The sequence below is a fragment of the Dama dama genome, chromosome 25 (genome assembly GCF_033118175.1).
Source record: "Dama dama isolate Ldn47 chromosome 25, ASM3311817v1, whole genome shotgun sequence".
Classification (NCBI taxonomy): Eukaryota; Metazoa; Chordata; class Mammalia; order Artiodactyla; family Cervidae; genus Dama; species Dama dama.
This window is the reverse complement of record NC_083705.1, coordinates 67579384-67598013: the sequence shown is the minus strand read 5'-3', so window position 1 is coordinate 67598013 and position 18630 is coordinate 67579384. Positions and strand designations below refer to the sequence as shown.

Below are 18630 nucleotides of genomic sequence, written 5' to 3'. Positions count from 1 at the left end.
AGGCAAGGTTGAGAAGTGCCGGGCTAAATCACCCCATGCCAAAGAGTAACTAAATGGATAAAATCACTCTTACTTGTTCTTTATCTGACCTTACAACTAAAACAACTAAATTACAGTGTGTTGGGTCCCCGACTAGAGTCTATTTTAAAGCTGTATCTACTAAGGTGGGTTTCTCAATACACGATGCACATGGAATCACCTGATGAACTCCCAGAGGAACAGAAATCAGAGGTAAGAGCTAGACATCTGGATTCAGGGGGGCTGTGAAAAGGTCTAGGCACACGCATTTATCAAATGCTCCAAAGGCAATTCCAGTGACGAGCTGGCATTAAAAACCATGGGTTTATCAAAATGTCTTAAGAGGAAAGCATGCCAGTTTTAGGTGAGATGGTCTTGAAGCAAGAGCCAGATGCCAGACAGTTTATTTACAGAAACCTCAAAGATTCAAGGGCCTGGAGCCAGGAGGCAGACATGTATTGTGTGGGTGGATGGTTTCTCATGGCTTGCTGATTAAGCTCTGGACATCTGACAAACATGTTGACCGGAAATCATTTGACAGAGAGCTATGTACAATTAATAAATTGTGTCCTGTGCAATATTAACCATTTTACTTCATGAATATGTGTATTGCCCAGGGTTTACTATACTTTGATTATGTAACATCTTATGTAATAGTATCAGTAAACCAATGCACAGGCTTATAGACATGAAAAAAAAACAAACTGCGGGATTAGGCTTTGGCTCCCCATGGTGCAATTTGGCAATGTCGAGAGACATTTTTGTTTGTCACAACTGGGGTAGGGGGAGGAAGGTACTGGCATCTAGTGGGTGGAGACCTGGAATGTTGCCCAACATCCTATAGTCCACAGGACAGTCCACAGCAAAGAAGGAGACTGAAATATTGACAGAGTGGCTCTGGGAAAGGTCCTACTAAGGCATCACATTCATCACATGCATTACTTTAAAGTATCGGTAAAGTCTGTGCTTATATCAGGATATTATGAAATTACAAATTTTTTATGTAAAGTGAACCCAAACTAAGTCAAAAGACAAAAGAAGACAAAACAAAATAGCCCAAACACTGTCAAAAATCCACCCAATTCTATTTTGGTTTGCGAACTAAAACACTGAATAGACACTGATGATCAATGTTTGACAGCATTTATTTAGACTTCCCTGGGCATTCTTAAAATGGCATTGGGCAGTATTAAGCTGTTCAAAAGCTATCTTGTAAAAATATAGGATTATTTAAATCTCAGGTAGCTTGAATATTTCTTTTTCTTCTGCCAGTGGATTTTAGAAAATGAAGCTAGAAGCTCATGGGTGACTTGCTATGTGAAAGTTTATACACTCATCTGGAACACCTGTAGCTGGAGTAATTTAATCTAAATTTTTACTTGCTACTAATCAAGAATTAAGTGTCTAGTTCTAGGCTAGGATTAGAAGTCAATACAGATTTCAGAGTGAAAGTATTAAGTGTTGCATTAATTATCCATCCTTGTTAGCCACTGTTTGATCCCCCGGGGAATCTTTGTTGTCTAAGATGCTTCATCTATGCAAATACGACAAACCTTGCTATCGATCTCGCTGCTCCCCAGCGCAGACTGAATCACATAAAGCAGCGCGTCCGTGAGCCCGTCACATTCCCGCATTCTCCTGCGGGCCTCCTCTCCGGCTGAACTAACATTCCTGCAAAGCAAAAGGATGTATCAGCACCCTTCACAGTGGCCACCAAAAGAACGTTCTTCCATGCCCACCTCTTCTCATTTGTTTTTCTTTAGTGCGCGACATATAGCATGCGGGATCTTAGTACCATGACCAGAAATCCAACCCGTGTACCCTGCATTGGCAGGCCAGAGTCTTAACAACTGGATCACCAGGGAAGTCCCTTCCTCTCAAAGTTTTAACAAAAACACTTTGCTAGCCTTTTAGGAGGTTTACCAAGAATATAGTTTTAACGAGGGGGGAATGGCCTACACAAATGGATTCTAGAACTGGATGAGCCACAGATATCTGCATCAAAACAGAGAATGCAGAATTCTGAACACGTGATCTGTGAGAGTCCTGTGACCACTAAGAAAGGAGACTTTGTAAAAAGTCTTCAAGGTCTGCTTCTTTTACAATCGACGAGGGAATCAGAAGCTCTTTGATTCAAAGGGCTGTTCTTCTTTGAAAAGTTTGAAATACTTTTCAAAGACAAAGTTTCCAACTTACTGACAGATCTTAGAGGTCTAATTTCACCTGTCTCAAAAAATATATCTACCTTGGCCCTGCCAGAGGAAAATTCTAGAAGTTTACTCTAAGGACACAGAGATTTCTCTGAGAATTTAGTCATCAGAATACCCATGGCACCTTTTATGCAGGAGTGGCCCAAGCTCCTTCCTACAGTTGGTACAAGCTGAGCTAAAGGCAAAAGAAGGGGCCCCTTTAATGGAATGCACAGCTGTGAGGGGAGTGAACCTCCAGACCCACAAAAGACATCAGATGATCCAGACAAAGGTGAATTTCCCAAGTGCTTTAATTACCCCACCACCTGAGAAGGCCTTCTTCCTCTCCCAACCATGGCCAGGATTTGGTTCTAGCAGAAAACTTTTGCAGGGCTTCCCAGGTGGTGCTAGTGGTAAAGAACCTTCCTGCCAAAGCAGAAGCCATTAAGACGAGGGTCCAATCCCTGGGTCCGGAAGACCCCCTGAAGGAGGGCGTGGCAACTCACTCCAGTATTCTTGCCTGGAGAGTCCTATGGACGGGGGGAAGCCTGGAAGTCCATAGGGTCACAAAGTGTCGGACGCCACGGAAGTGATGCAAGCACAGAAAACTTTTGCAGCAACTGATTTACAGACAGCACAGCCTACTGGGGGGAGGTTGAAGGAGGTGAGGAAACGGAAGGTACAAAGAAGCTGAAAAGTTTAGGAACTGTGGGAAAGGGTGATGAAAAGAGATAATGATCTAGGCAAGGCAATAATGCTCAAGCTATGTAGCATCAGGATTGCTTGGAGGGTGTGTTCACGTTGACAGTTGGGCCCCACATTGGCATCATGGGTGGAGTTGGATAATTTGCATACTTGGTGATGCTGACGTTGAAGATCTACACTAAACTAGAGCTGTAATGGGGAAGAGTCAATTTTGACTCATCCGTGCTAGATCTGTTTCTTTGACTTTAACCCCCCCCCTTTTTTTTTTTTTTTGCCATTTTTTGTTATTATAATCATACATGATGGCCTGCCTCTGAGAGTGGGGCACTTTGCCTGACTGTTAAGCTAAAGTGCCTTTATTCAGAATCCTGTCCACGTGTAGGTGGCTGGAAGAAAGTAATTAACACATTCCCCCTGCCCGAGGCTTGCCACTGTAGGAGGTATTTGCAAGATTGATGGCCTTTTTTTTTACTGTTTCCTCACCTCCCCCCATCTCTGATTTATAAAAGAATCTGGCATCCAGACTCTGGCAAGATGGCTATTTTGAGACCTTTAGTCTGCCATTTTCTTGGTCAGCTGGTTTTCCAGATGAAGCTGTATTCCTTGCCTCAACACCTCATCTCTCAGATTCACTGGCCTTTCCTGTGGTGAACAGGGAGAGCTTAGACTCAGTAACAGAGTTACCTCTGGTTCTAGGGGTGGACAGGAGTTTGGTTGGGGAGGGTACTGTACTTTGCTGGAGCCCGTTATGTGGCAGATTCCAAGAGTCTGTGGCCTTAGAGCCCACAGGAGTAGCTGAACAGAACAAATCTCTGAACCCACGCTATAATTGACACACTATTCTCATTTCATTTCCTCAACATCCTTCCCTGTTACATTTCATTCAGTTTTACAGATGAGAAAGGCAGGCTCAGATGGGGTGTCCGCGGCCCCACGGGTGGTAAAAGTGGAGACATTTGAACAAAACCCAGGTCTGTGAAGGAGAGGAAAGCAAAGGGCTTCGAGCTTGACATACAACATGGACTACACTTTTTAGGAATTAAATAAAAATAAAATATATTTAATTCCAAAATGCTACTGAACATTCATGCTTTCTTTAATATCTAAAAAGTCCTGCAGACATGTTTAAAGAGGATCTATCAGCATTTTAACGTAACACCACCGGGAAAGGTTATTCAATGAAAATTAGAATTTTTGGCATTTGCTGATCTTGAAACATAAACAAAATTCCTCAGTGCCTCAGACAATGTAACTGAGCAAATGTGGGCAGCGTTTTTACGTAAAGTGTTAGAGATTCCACCTTGGGATGGCCGATCCTTTCCTGGCAGCATCCCTGGGAGGGAGGAAGACATCTTTCTGTGAAAGAAGTGGTGACAGGCACACTGGTGTTATTATTAAAAGGACGGCCTTTGCAGGACAGCATTTTTAGACCCAGAAGTGATTTTCACCACGTCAAGTTCTGATGCTGTTAGAGCCCAGTCAGACCTCTTTGGTCAGAAAAGTGCTGAGTGCAATGAATGACTGCCTTTTCCTACTTTGATGAGGTCACGTTTCCAAAGACAGAATGACAGAAAGTTAGACTTGAAAGGACTGTAGAGACAGACAGCTCATGTGCAGTTTAGCCTCAAACATCCTCTACCCCTTTTCCTTACCCATGAATACTCAGTCTTTCCTTACAGTAGCTTTACAATGGGGATAGCTGCCTCCTAATTCACAAATAAACGTCACTCTGATCAGCCCTGTTTTCACTGGTCATCAATGAATGGGCAGGGCCAGCCAATGGGAAAGATCAAGAATTAACAACTTTGTCAACATCATACCTTTTCAATACTAATTTTCTTTGAGTTTCTGTTTGATTTTAGTCCAGTCTCTGCCAAATATTTTTAAAAGTTATTAACAGGCTACAAAAAGAAAATGTGTAATATCATGAGAAATGAAAAAGACTAATGGGGTCCCAGGAAGGACAAGGAAGTGATTAGGACACACACCTAAATCTCCCCCCACCCCCTCTCCAGTGATGCAGGGTGGAGGGTGGGCAGGAAGGTACCACAGTGCCTGCAGTAGGACGAGGCATCATATATGTTAATATATTTAAGTGAACTGAAGTGTGAACATGTCTCTCTTTCAACGGCTAAGAGCATCCTACAAGGCTTTGGGGTTAGGTTTCCACTTTTATTCCTGAGTGAGTGAAACATTTCAGAAGATTACCTTTGATTTTTACCCTTTGCCCCAACACGAAATTTACTGTACTTGTGCGTTTTGCTGTTCAAAAATAAGAATTCCAATAACCTTGTGTGTTGGTCACTGGTTGTAGTTATGGTCCTATTTAAGTGACTGCATAAGAGTCTGATAAACAGCCAGTGTCCAGCCTGCAAAGTTCCTCCCTCCTGATGCACTTAAACCATCTTCTACTCATTTTGAGGGAGGTGATTTCCATGTCTGGGTAAAATCTCAGGCAGCAAAATTTCTATGCATAAAAGTTAACACTGAAACAAAGCCTTGTAGATATTTTGTAAAAAAAAAAAAAAAAAGCACAATGATACTGTAATATCTATTTCTTAGAAATAATCACTATAACCTTGATCGAATTGTCAGTTGATACAGTCCCTTGGACTGCAAGGAGATCCAACCAGTCCATCCTAAAGGAAATCAGTCCTGAATATTCATTGGAAGGACTGATGAAGCTGAAACTCCAATACTTTGGCCACCTGATGTGAAGAGCTGACTCATTTGAAAATACCCTGATGCTGGGAAAGATTGAAGGCAGGAAGAGAAGGGGACGACAGAGGATGAATGAGATGGTTGGATGGTATCACCGACTCAATGGGCATGAATTTGAGTAGACTCCAGGAGTTGGTGATGGACAGGGAGGCCTGGCGTGCTGCAGTCCATGGGGTCACAAAGAGTCAGACACGACTGAGCAACTGAACCGAACTGAACATAATTTGTAAATTCCTGCTTAAAGTAGATTCTATAATCTTTTCATCACTCTTCTTTTCTCCACCCAACCTGATCCTTGGCATTTATAACCTGGCCTCCACTCAGGGTCTTCTCATACCTGGCCCACCTCCAGCCCTTGAGCCCTGGGTTCCAGCCCTGTTAAAATTCCTTACCATCCTTCCTACAGCACCCCCACAACTCACCAGACTGTTGCTCACCAGGCAACTTTGTCTCATCTCCCAGTTTATAATGAGCAGAGCCCAGATGCTGGGTCTCTGAGCAGAGCCCAGAATCTGGGCTGGGTTCTTGAGACTCTATACAAGTGTGAAGAGGGGCACGGGGCTGCCAGAGGGCTTCAGAGAGCAGAGCTGAGATCACTTCAAGGAACACAGGTAGTCTGGAGGCAAAACTGAAATATGAAGCCACGCGCTGTCCTGATGCCAGCCTACCAGGACAGGCATGGGGAGAGGCAGAATCCACAGAGACCTGATGTTCAAGCTGGTCCCTCCCTGATGTGGGGGAGGGGTGGGCACGCTCTCCACAGTGAGCTGCTCGCAGCCCACGTGGGCTGCTCAGAGTGCCAGGCAGTGCAGCACCAGACCTTCTCCTCCTGCCTGGTGTAGATCAGCAGGAGCAAGCAGGGAAACACTTAGGACATTTGGGCTTCCCTGCACCTGCCTGGTGAACTCATGTCTTTCCAGAAGCATTTCCAGTGTTACCTTTTTCTGACATCTCACCCAGAGAGCAGAACCAAGGATGACAGAGGATAAGTCCCTGGCTTTGAAACCTTGCAACTGGGATTTGCTGGGCTGGGTTTCCAAGCTGCTTTGGCCCCATACTCCATTTTATTTTCCACGTCTCTATTTCTGGAAGTGGAACATCTATATTACCCTGTGCCTGTTACACCACTGTATGTTGGGGGCAAATAAGCTGTTTCTTCATAATCATAGGTTCACAGGTGGAGAGGAACTCTTACCCAGAAGCTACACTTCATGGGTCACTCATGCACTTCTGAGTTACTCGTCTGCGCCTGATTAGATGATTCTGGCTTTGAACCTTTGAGCTGAAGAGATTTAGGACCTTAAGTTGATGCTGTAATTGGGATGAAAAGACATGGGGTGAATGTGAATCTTTGGGGACCAGAGGGTGGACTGGGCTGGACCAAATCACAGCCCCCGTGTCTGTGTCCTAATCCCTAGAATCTGAATGGATTACTTTACATGGAAAAAGGGACTTTGCAGATGGAATGAAGGTTATAGACTTTAAAATAGGGAGCCTGTCCTGGATGATCTCTATGGACCCAGTTTAATCACATGAGCCTTAAAAGCAGAGAACATGCTCTAGCTGGAGTCAGAGAGATGCAACAGAAGGGAAGTCAGAGAGATCCCAGCAGGAGGACTCAACTCCCTCTCTGGTGCTAGTCTTGATGCATATGGACCACACGCAAAGGGGAAAGAGAGAGGAAGCTGGCTCCTAGCTGACAGCTGGCAAGGAGACAGACACATCAGTCTGACAGCCACAAGGAACTTGATCCTGGCAACAACCCGAGGGAGCTTGGAAGCAGACCCTCCCAAGAGCCATTGGTAAGGAATGTAACCCTGATAACACCTTGATTTTAAGTTACAAAACCAGCATTAGATTTTCAATCCAAAGAAAATATAAGGTAATCAATTTTGTTGTTCTAAGTCACTAAACTTGTAGTAATTTGTTACAGCAGCAATAGGAAACTAGCATTCAGCATTTGGCTTGTCTGACTCAGGGTAAATGGAATTCTTCTCAACACCATCCCTAAAACTTTCACACACAGATACACACCCCTTCCCTTTGCTATTGTTCATGGACTGCAGCACACTAGACTCCTCTGTCCTCCACTATCTCCTGGAGTTTGCTCAAATTCGTGTCTATCGAGACGGTGATGCCATCCAACCATCTCACCCTCTGTCGCCTCCTTCTCCTCTTGCTCCCAATCTTTCCCAATGTCAGGATCTTTTCCAATGAGTTGGCTCTTTGCATCAGATGACCAAAGTATTGGAGCTTCAGCATCAATCCTTCCAGTGAATATGAGGAGTTGATTTCCTTTAGGATTGACTGGTTTGATCTTGCTTTCCAAGGGACTCTCAAGAGTCTTCTCCAGCACAATTCAAAAGCATCAATTCTTCAGCACTCAGCCTTCCTTATGGTCCCTTCCCTAGAAAATTGTTTATCTGCAGTGGGCTCATGCAAGCTTTAAGAAGGTATTTCCAGATTATAAAATAATTGTATAGATTTGAAGAAGACCCAAAATTACCCATATATAAGAAAATAAAAATTATGCCTATTGGGGTGAGGTGCTACCCTTGACTGTGCAAGATCAGGAGATGGTCTATGTAACTCAGAGCATACGAAGGCCCTCTGCACAGGAAATGTGGATGTACCTTTTGAGGCACAATTACACTGCTTTACTTTATTTTGGCCCCTTGCTGAGCTGATTAAACACAAGAGTGCCACCAGGTCAGTGGGCATCAACTTGGCCCAGCTTGCTCTTCTGCCTGTTTGACATCCTTCACTTCTTCCAGTTCTCTTTCCGGCCAAAGTGCTCCCCCCAAACCTCAGTCTTTACAGCTTCTAGGAAACAAAGTGGAATGCGTGGACTCAGCACTGCGTGGGAAATGAGTGGACTGTAGGAAGAGAAATGAGTCAGCTTTCAGCTCTGCTTGAGTGAAGTCTGTACTGCAGCCTCGTGGCTTTAAGTGAATTCCCAGAAAATCATCTGAAATGCTAACCCTAAGTACCAAATGGTAGGAACTGCATCAGGAATAGCCTCACCTCCATAAAGTTTTATTGGGTACGAATAATGGGAGGTTGAATTTACTTGAAAAGCTTTTGACTTCTCTATCTACATATGTTTTTAAAGTGGCTACTTCATTATAGCCAAGTCAGAAAAATTTCCAGAGGAATCAATTTCCCTTTTTCCTTCTTTTAATTTTTTTATTTTTTTTTTTATTTTTAAGATTAGCCGAGTCCTGCTGCTTGGATTCCTGCTATGCAACTTGCTGTCTTCTCTCAAGCAAGGCAATTTCTTTATAAGTCAGGACACTGATGGCTTGGAAATTGCTTTGCTGACCTGCAGAGGCAGAATGCGTCAGTGGCCTAAAGACCAGCTACCCCCTGGACTGGCAGTAAACCCCACTGCCATGCTGTCCCCTGTTGACACCCCCACCCCACCCGTGAATGGAAACCAGTGAAGAGAGATGGAGGAGCGCCTCTGACGTGGACTGTTCCATGCTGCCCCTTTCCAGGACTACCCAGACACGTGCCTTCTGGAATCAGCCACACACCTCACACACAGTTTCAGAGATGCCCAGAGTGGAACCAGAAGCATCTGAGTTAACAGACACCCTATTGCTACCAAGGACTACCTAGGGTCTCAGCTCCTCGATTCTAATTAAAATTGATGAACGCCACAGAGTTAAGTGCGCTATGAAATGTCTGCTCAGAGTTTCCCATTGAGCTAAATTACAAGGAAATTGCAGGGAAGAAAAAGGTGAACTGCAAGCCCAATTGTGCCTGTGGTTCTTTGGGCTCCATGAACACCCACAATTGTTTTCTAGCTTGAAGTACTCGGGGCAGAAGCTGAGGCTCTAACTCGACCACATCTTGAGTTTAGAGCCGTGTTGGGTAGCCCAATCCCCTGGCCGTCGATGCCCATCTGCCCTGTATTCCACTAACTCCTAAAACATTTCACTAGGGTACGTTTATACTAGGCTCTTCTTTCTAGAGCATCGGCTCCGAATCAGGATGCATCTCACACTGGAAGCCCACACATCCCACCTCTGTCCTGGCACCTCAGCATCTCGTCAAGGCTATGTAGCACCATCACCACCACTGCACTGAGCATTTCCACAGAACAAAACCAAGAGCTGGTCAATGCCAGCTCTGCCTCGATTACAAATGCAACAACAGCAAAGAGAAGATGTCATCGATCAACATGCAAATGAAGTTCAAACATGACTGGAACAATGTTTCAAACATGAAAACAGTGTTTTCTTCTTTTTTTATGCTAAACCAATCATCGATCAGCTCGATTTAAGGCACATCACAAAACCTGAGCTTTAAAACACATCAGTAGACTATTATGCCAGGAAACTGTGAAGCAGAAAGTACAATATTCACTTCAGACAGCAAGCAGCTTCCAGAAAAATAGGCAACACGACTAAATAATGAGTAACGATGAGACCATCCAATTCTGTGTATTCTGAGTCTTCTGTTTCCTAAGAAGTAGGAGAACAAAGCTGACTAATAAGGGATTGCAGGTAATTGGCTACTTGCCTTTTAAATGTAAGACTGTGGGTTTGAAGACTTTCAAGATCTGGCATTATGTTCTGGATTATTAATAATTATTATGAAAACCACCTTTCTAACTTGCATTCCAATTTATCTCTTAATTCCCCATAGGCAGTCAGGTAATCTTCCAGTTTATTTACCTACAGGAGATTTTAACAGATTGTACTTCAAAGACATATTAAAGCTGGGAATCCATGTGATTTTTTTTAAAAGCTCCCTCATCTAGACGGTACATTTTCCTCAAGCTGCATTCCTTGTTTTCATAATTGTCTTGATCATGCATGGATACCATATTGAGTCACAATAACAACAATCAAAAAACTCAAAGCACTGAACGTCATCAGAGGCAAAGAAGTGCACTTACTCTGGGCCGTCCCTCTTCCTTCTGCTCTAACCCCTCTATCTCAGTGCAATTCCCCAGCCTCTCCCAAATATGGTTTTGCTCTGGGTATTTACTGTCAGACTGTTGTCATCAGCATTCCGCTAAGCTGAGGTCTCGCTGTCCTTGCCCAGCAAGAGAAGGTCAAGTGCTTAGCAAAACGGGCCACAGGATACAGAAGGCAAAGCCCCTGTTACTTTGTTGCTTCAGGGCAGATGCCTGCTGGTAACCATCCCTTTCTGCTTTAAACATGTTTTTTAGTTTGTTTTCTTACATTTCTTTTTTGGAAAATGTCTCCTTAAACTCGTGGCCAAAATGCTAACAAAAATAGACCCTGGATCAAAACTGCTTAAGCCTCATGTCCAAATGGGAAGGAAATTATTAAAAATAAAAATACATTTTCCCTTTAATCTCTTAAAATGTACCCATCTCTTCTAATTGCTATTTAATGGATTCAGAAGTTTTGATGACTCACTCGGCAGTCTTTTATTTGGGCCAAAGCGAAAGTGAAAGTGTTAGTCGCTCAATGGTGACTCTTTGTGACCCCATGGACTGCAGCCCACCAGGCTTCTCTGTCCATGGGATTCTCCAGGCAAGAAATCTGGAGTGGGTAGCCACTTCCTTCTCCAGGGGATCTTCCTGACCCAGGGATCAAACCTGGGTCTCCTGCACTGCTGGCAGATTCTTTACCATCTGAGCTACCAGGGAAGCCAAAGAACATAAGTGATGCAAAGTCCAGACTCCAGTTAACTTGACCAGGGACTACTATATAGTTCTAAGCTAACTGAAATGAACAAATAAAGCCAATGATTGTTTGGCCAAAAATGAACTAAAACTACAGAAGGTGTCTCTGGATCACTCTCTTTTCTTCCTGTTTTAGAATGGAAATATCTAGTGTAGGAGTGGTGAGGGACAGGAAGGAGGAAAAACTCTAAGAATACATTATATAATTTGCATAAGAAAAAAAATACAGAAAATTCAGCAAAACTATGATCCCTTGCCTTTTAAGTTTTCTCTGAAAGGGAGAAGAGTATACATTTAACCTTATATATTGAAACGTCTTTCAATTTCTGGGAAGAAATTTCTGAAGCACTTTTTAAAAAAAAATTATTTATTTATTTTACTTTACAACATTGTACTGGTTTTGTCATACACTGACGTGAATCTGCCATGGGTGTACATGTGTTCCCCATCCTGAACTCCCCTCCCAACTCCCTCCCCATCCCATCCCTCTGGGTCATCCCAGTGCACCAGCCCCCAGCATCCTGTATCATGCATTGAACGTGGACTGGCGATTCGTTTCACATATGATAATTTACATGTTTCAATGTCATTCTCCCAGAGCATTTATTAAAAGAAAGCAGGAGTCAGCTTTTTAAAGATGACTGCCAATGTGGACTTCCAACTTTATGCACTGCTCTTAATCACAATGAGGAATAGTGCTGGAAAAATCGGTATCAGAACTGTTCAAAGAAACTCATTTAAAATCAACTTTAATTGTCTGCTTCCATTATCATTATGACTTTTTCTTCTTGGTTGTGGGAGGGAAAAATTCTAAAGATGTCTGTTCATTGGCATATGATATCACTCATATGTGAAACCTAATTTTAAAAAAATGACACAAATGAACTTCTTTACAAAATAGGAATAGATGTACAGGTGTCAAAAACTAAACTTACAGACAACGAAGAAAACTCTCCCCAAAGGGGAAATGGGCTGAGAGGACCAGGAGCTTGGGATGAACACACACACACTACTATATATAAGACAGATAACCAACAAGGACCTTCTGTATAGCACAGGGAACTCAACTCAATATTCTGTGATAACCCATATGAGAAAAGAACCTGAAAAAGAATGAATATATGTATACATCGGGCAGGGTTTCCCAGGTGGCACAGTGGTAAATAATCCACCTGCCAGGGCAGGAGACGTGGGAGACGTGGGTTTGATCCCTGAGTCAGGAAGATCCCCTGGAGGTGGAAATGGCAACCCACTCCAGTATTCATGCCTGGAAAATTTCATGAAGAGAGGTGCCTGGTGGGCTACAGTCCATAGAGTTGAAAAGAGACCCAACTGAGAGCTGTTGTGTATATGTATAACTGAATCACTTTGCTGCACCCCTGAAACCAACACGACATTGTAAATCAGCTATAAGTGAGAGTGACTCAGTCGTGTCTGACTCGTTGCGACCCCATGGCCTATACAGTCCATGGAATTCTCCAGGCCAGAATACTGGAGTGGGTAGCCGTTCCCTTCTCCAGGGGATCTTCCCAACCCAGGGATCAAACCCAGGTCTCCTGCATCACAGGTGGATTCTTTACCAACTGAGCTATCAGGGAAGCTCAAAAATTCAGCTATACTCCAATAAAATTTTTTAAAAAAGAAAAACTTAGGAAAAAAAAAAAACCTCTTCAAGACGACTGCCCTCTGGTGGTTCAACCAAACACTCAAACACTAACCTAGTCACTGCTGTGAAGGGGCTTTGCAGATGGAATTAAGGTTACTAATCAGTTGACCTTAAGACAGGGCAATGATCCTGAGTCATCCTCCTGAACTCAGTGTAATCAAGTGAGCTCTTGAAAGCAGAAGAGGGAGACAGAAGAGTCAGTCCGACAGATGTAGCTGAAGAGGGGCTGGGAGGGCTAAGGAAAGGTGAGGGGAGAGAACCTGACCCTGCTGGCTCTGCAGGATGAAGGAAGGGGGCGGTCAGCCAGGCCAGGTGGTGGCCTCTGCTAGCTGAGAACACCTCCCAGGCTCCAGCCAGCAAGGGAATGAGGCCTTCTGTCTATAGCTGCCAGGAACTGAATCTGGCCAGTGACCTGAAAGACCCAGGAAGCAGGTCTCCCTGGAGGGTCCTGATAAGAACCCACCTGCAGACACCTTGATTTTGGACTTGTGAGACTTCAAGCAGAGAAACCAGCCAAGCTTCCCAGACTGCTGAGGTAGACCACTCTGAGGTCATACATTTGTGTTGTTCCAACCCTCATTTTTTGTTCCATTTTTTGTTCCAACCACTCATTCAGTGGTTAAGTTGGGTCCAACTCTGTGACCCCATGGACTGCAGCAGGCCAGTCCCTTCCTTGTCCTTACCATCTCCTGGAGCTCGGTCAAACTCAAGTCCATTGAGTCAGTGATACCATCCAACCATCTCATCCTCTGTCGTCCCCTTCTCCTCCTGCCCTCAGTTTTTTCCAGCATCAGGGCCTTTTCCAGTGTGCCAGCTCTTTGCATCAGGTGGCTAAAGTATTGGAGTGTCAACTTCAGCATCAGTCCTTCCAGTGAATATTCATAGTTGATTTCCTTTAGGATTGACTAGTTTGATCTCCTTTTAGTCCAAGGCACCCTCAAGAGTTCTCAAACATCACAATTTGAAAGCATCAATTCTTTGGCGTTCAGCCTTCTTTTTGGTCCAACTCTCATATCCATACATGACTGCTGGAAAAACCATGGCTTTGTGACTGTACAGACCTTTGTCGGCAAAGTAATGTCTCTGCTTTTTAATATGCTATCTAGGTTTGTCATAGCTTTCCTTTCAAGGAGCAAACGTCTTTTAATTTCATGGCTGTAGTCACTGTTGGCAGTGATTTTAGAGGGCAAGAAAATAAAGTCTGTCACTGTTGCCGTTTTTATCCCCATCTATTTGCCATGAAGTGATGAGACTGGATGCCATGATCTTAGTTTTTCGAATTTTGAGTTTTAAGTTGGCTTTTTTACTCTCCCCCTTTACCGTCATCAAGAGGATCTTTAGTTCTTCATCTTCCGCCATCAGGGTAGAAACCTGCATATCTGAGGTTTGTGGTAATTTGTCACAGCAGTGATGGTAAAACCACTTCATTTGCACATTCACAGAAAAAAAAATTCGTATTTTTCACGAATGTTCATTTTGATATCTCAAAACTTTGAGACAAACCTTTTGCATCCTCCAGTGGAGGCACTTTAGATGTTTTGAATGATGAGATGCCATTGTTAGGATTTTTAGATGCCTCTTGCTGCAGGCATGGTAAGCTAAACACATCTCTCACCAACTCCAGGTAACCTCATGTGACTTTTCTTGGTTTACTACTACCAGATGGCTTGTCATCAACATGAATACAGCATAATGGCACCACTGGGTGCTCATTTCCTTTAACTGCTTTAGTGGGGAAGGGAGTAATGCTTTAAAAAAATGAAAGAATTATAATGTTGCATAGAAAGGTCACTCAGCAAAGACACTTTGAGCAGCCACGGAGCCTCGTTAAAGGCAGCTCACAGGTTGGCAATGAAGAACTGGCTTTAGTGTCTCTGCTCGTCACTTTAAATAAGCACTTCAGCTGGAGGACCTCTTGCCTGTTACCATACTGGTGACATTCTCCTGATGCTGAGCAAATGTTAAGGTTTTATTTAAAAACTGGAGCCTTAACCAGCTCCGTGGCCACCCTCCACCACTGGCCCAGGGCATGTCGCTGTCCGGCTTCACTGCTCTTTGTAAATGATAATGGTTCTCGGAATTCTGGCACAAGACACAGAAAATGACTTCATGGGAGAAAATGTCAAGCCACTGATGTACCATAAAAATAATCTAGAAAATATAATTTGGAAATGCAAGTTTTTCTAAACACTCACTTTAATTCAATTACACTTATGATCAATCCTCTTGGATCTGCTAATGTGGGAAGGTTCTCATCAGCTAATTACCAAAAAAAAAGGTTACAGAAAAGAGAGAATGATTCTGAAACAGGAGGAAGGTGGGCAGGGCACCACATTTAAAAGAATGACAGAGCCATAGGACACAACATAATGGTGAGAACCAACTTGGTCCAAGATGGCAGACGAGTTGACTTCCACTAGACCTCGAGCCTCAGTGGACGCTCACTGTAAAACCTCACCTTGCTGACTGATACACCTATGGTGCCATGACAGTTCCAAGGCCAACCATAAAAGGTGAAAAAGTGGGCAGTGGCCCAATTCCTGGAAATCTCCACTACCTCCCCCTAAACGGCTGGAATCCTCCTCCCACTTACTAGCCCATGAAATTACCCATTCCTATAAAAAATGACAATCCTGTACCCTGATGCTGCTCTTGCTTCTAAGATGGTCCACACTTTGTCACGGAGTATGTTTCTCTCTCAGTGAATCCACTTCTTACCTACCAGTTTACCTCTCCCTGAATTCTTTCTGTCACGAGACATCAAGAACCTGAGCTTCATTAAATCCTGGGACCAGGTGTGATTTCAGTTAAAAGACTGTGGATTCAAGTCCCAATATGAGTTACATAGTTTCAACTCCATTTTTTTGTGCAAAAGGGAAACAGGTAGGGGAATCCTTCTATATTATTCAAAATCACTACCCAGGGATTGAATCCAGTATTTCCAATAATCCAATAATCCCCTAAAATTCCCTCAGAGACACAATGGACTGCTTTAGTTTTAATCACAAATACTCACCACAGAGCATTTTTTTATAGCATATGCCAAAAATCAAATATATATATAGTTTATTCCAATGCCAAAGCAATTTAGAACTGCTGCAGGCTTAAAGTAATAGTTTCCTCGTTTTCTCCTACATGGCCACACCTCGAGGATAGGGTGCCCATGACTGATACCCTCCCATCAGCAAAGGCCACTTGTGGTGTGGGAGATGTGGAGGGCATTGGGTTGCCAGCAGGTACAAGTCAGGCAGCCACAGCTACACCCCTGCTCGCCCTCTAACCTGCAGCACGGTGGGTGGGCAAAGACGCTTAATGTCGACAACAGTGTTGATTTACCTTTTTGTGCTTGGTTTCAATTCCGATTTCCCTCACCAGGGAGCCCCTGAATTATACTAGGGATGAACAGAATATGAAGAATGAGGATGACAATGAACCTTTGCAAAGTGTATTTGTGGTTACAGTGATAAAGAGGTGAAGGAGGAGGAAATCTTAAAAGCAAAGGAAAGAAAAACAGATAAAAAGTAATGGAGAAAGAAAAGTAGTGCTAACTGGAACCTGTTTGGCAGGGTGGCGGCGGGGGGGGGGGGGGGGGGGGGGCGGTGCTTGGGGGCGGGGGGAGGTTTCCTTAAAGGTTATTTTGCTGTGCACCAAACACTTTAATTCTCTGGATAAATATGATGTTGATCACCCTTGAATCTTACCTTACCTGCACATCTACATTCAATCAGCCGACACGTCAATCAGCTCTGATATCAAAGCATCTTCAGAATCCTCCTCCATGGCCACTGCTGGGCCCACAGCACTGGCATCTCTTGTTTCTTAATCCGTCTCCCTGCTTCTGTCCTCATTCTGAAACCAAGCAGGACCCTGTGGGGCCCCCAGGCACAAAAGTCTTTCTATGTCCCCCAGTTTTCTTGTTTATAGCAAACAGGCTTCATTCAGCCTCCAAGACCTTCTCTGAGTTCTAAAGGGTGGGTTCAAACAGTTTCTCATTAGGGAAGAGAGGGGATGCAAAGAATTGGATATGACTGAGCGACTGAACTGAACTGGGGATGCAAAGATCAAGGCGGAGCAGCCAAGAAACACTAGTGCAGCCTTGGCGCAGGGTGCTGCCTCCCCTCAAGGGATACGCACAGAAATATCTTTGAGCTGTTTTGCAGATACTAAAACCCTACCAGGTCAAAGAAGCTAACTGTATGCTGCCCACCAGAAGGTTAATGAGGCGGACTCCCAATTACTTCACCACCAACCAGAAGAATGTCCACGAGCTGGTCATGCCCTCTGAACCATCACTAAAAAGCTTCTCGCCTCCCACTCCTGGTCAGGACACAGCACACTTTTGCAGGCATTAGCCTGCTGTGGCCCCTCTTGCCTCACAGAGCAATAAAGCTCCTCTTTTCTGCTTCACCCAAAACTCTGCCTCTGAGATTCAACTGGGTACTGGTGTACAGAGATGGGATTTGGGCTACAATTCCCCCACACTCCAGGGAAGCTCCAGAGATTCTTCTAAGATGTACACCAGCGCACAAGCCCACCACTCTAAGACCTTCTGCCGTACTCACAGTCAGACTCAAGGCCCCGCTCACAGCACCTGCCTGGGAACTCTTCCTTCTTTGTCACTTGGCCACATCCTACTCATCTCTCCTATCTTTTTCACACGGAGGCTTCCCCTGCCCCCTGCCCAGGTGAAACCCCTTTGTTCCATGCTCCTTCACTGGACACTTTCATCATTCTCGCCCCACTTAAATTACTTGCTTCCTGCCCCTTGGCATCTGGTTATGGACATTCCATACTCTGGTCATGGAGCATCAGGCGACCCTGGGGAAGAGCTGGAGGCTGGACAGCTGGCCTGCAAGGAGGGTGGCTGTGAAGGATGGCCAGCCACGCAAGCGGACAAAGTGAACACAAACTCTGATTAGGGTTAGGAGGAACCAGGCAGATGCCCTCGGCCGGCTGTGTCTGCACTCAGACGCACAGGCTGGCAGCAGGCAGCCGTCGGTGGTTCCACGTCTCCGCCCAGGGCCGATTTTGGTCTGTGACTAAATCCGCACGGCTGCTTGTGATTGATTTCTTTGCTTGTCAATTGGGTGATAACTTTCTAGCATGGGAAGGAGACAGAAGGACAGTGACAGCAATGCTAATGTACTGTAGCCGCAGAGAGGATATAAAAGTGGGAGCCCGCACCTAAAGCAGACGCCAGCCGACTGCTCCTCCTCCAGCCCTGGTCTATGGAGAGTTCAGTGACAGAGCAGGCCACACTCATAGCTCGTTAAAGGAATTTCAGGCAAGAGACTCTGCAGCTGGAGGCAATGGGGATTCTTGGGGAGCCAGGGAGAAGGATGATCACAGGAGGAGGACACCCCAGGAATACCTCCACACCTACCTCTTAGGAGGTCCTGATTTCTGTAATGTAATGTCTGTGATTACTGGCATTCATTTGTAATGAATGGAAGTATTCTATGCTCTGAAAGTCAGTCTGGGGAGTAGAAAACCTTGGGTGTCAAATTTCATCTCTGATATTATCAACCTTGCCTTGGGCAACACATTTAAGTTCTCTGACCTTCAGTTTATCCATCTGTAAAGTGGGCTCATGTTTTGAGACAATTGGACAAGGCAAAGTCTGTAAGAGGATGAGGTGGTTGGATGGCATCACTGATTCAATGGAC

The 18630-nt window shown here is 44.4% G+C and overlaps 1 protein-coding gene across 1 annotated transcript in view; it reads right to left on the bottom strand.

Moving 5' to 3' along the window:
* Positions 1-18630, bottom strand: part of CTNND2 (catenin delta 2) — a 1052580-nt gene that overhangs the window by 150778 nt on the left and 883172 nt on the right. Inside the window, exon 13 of the mRNA XM_061129708.1 lies at positions 1572-1689. Coding sequence (XP_060985691.1) covers positions 1572-1689 — 118 coding nt within the window. The remainder of the gene's footprint in view (positions 1-1571; positions 1690-18630) is intronic.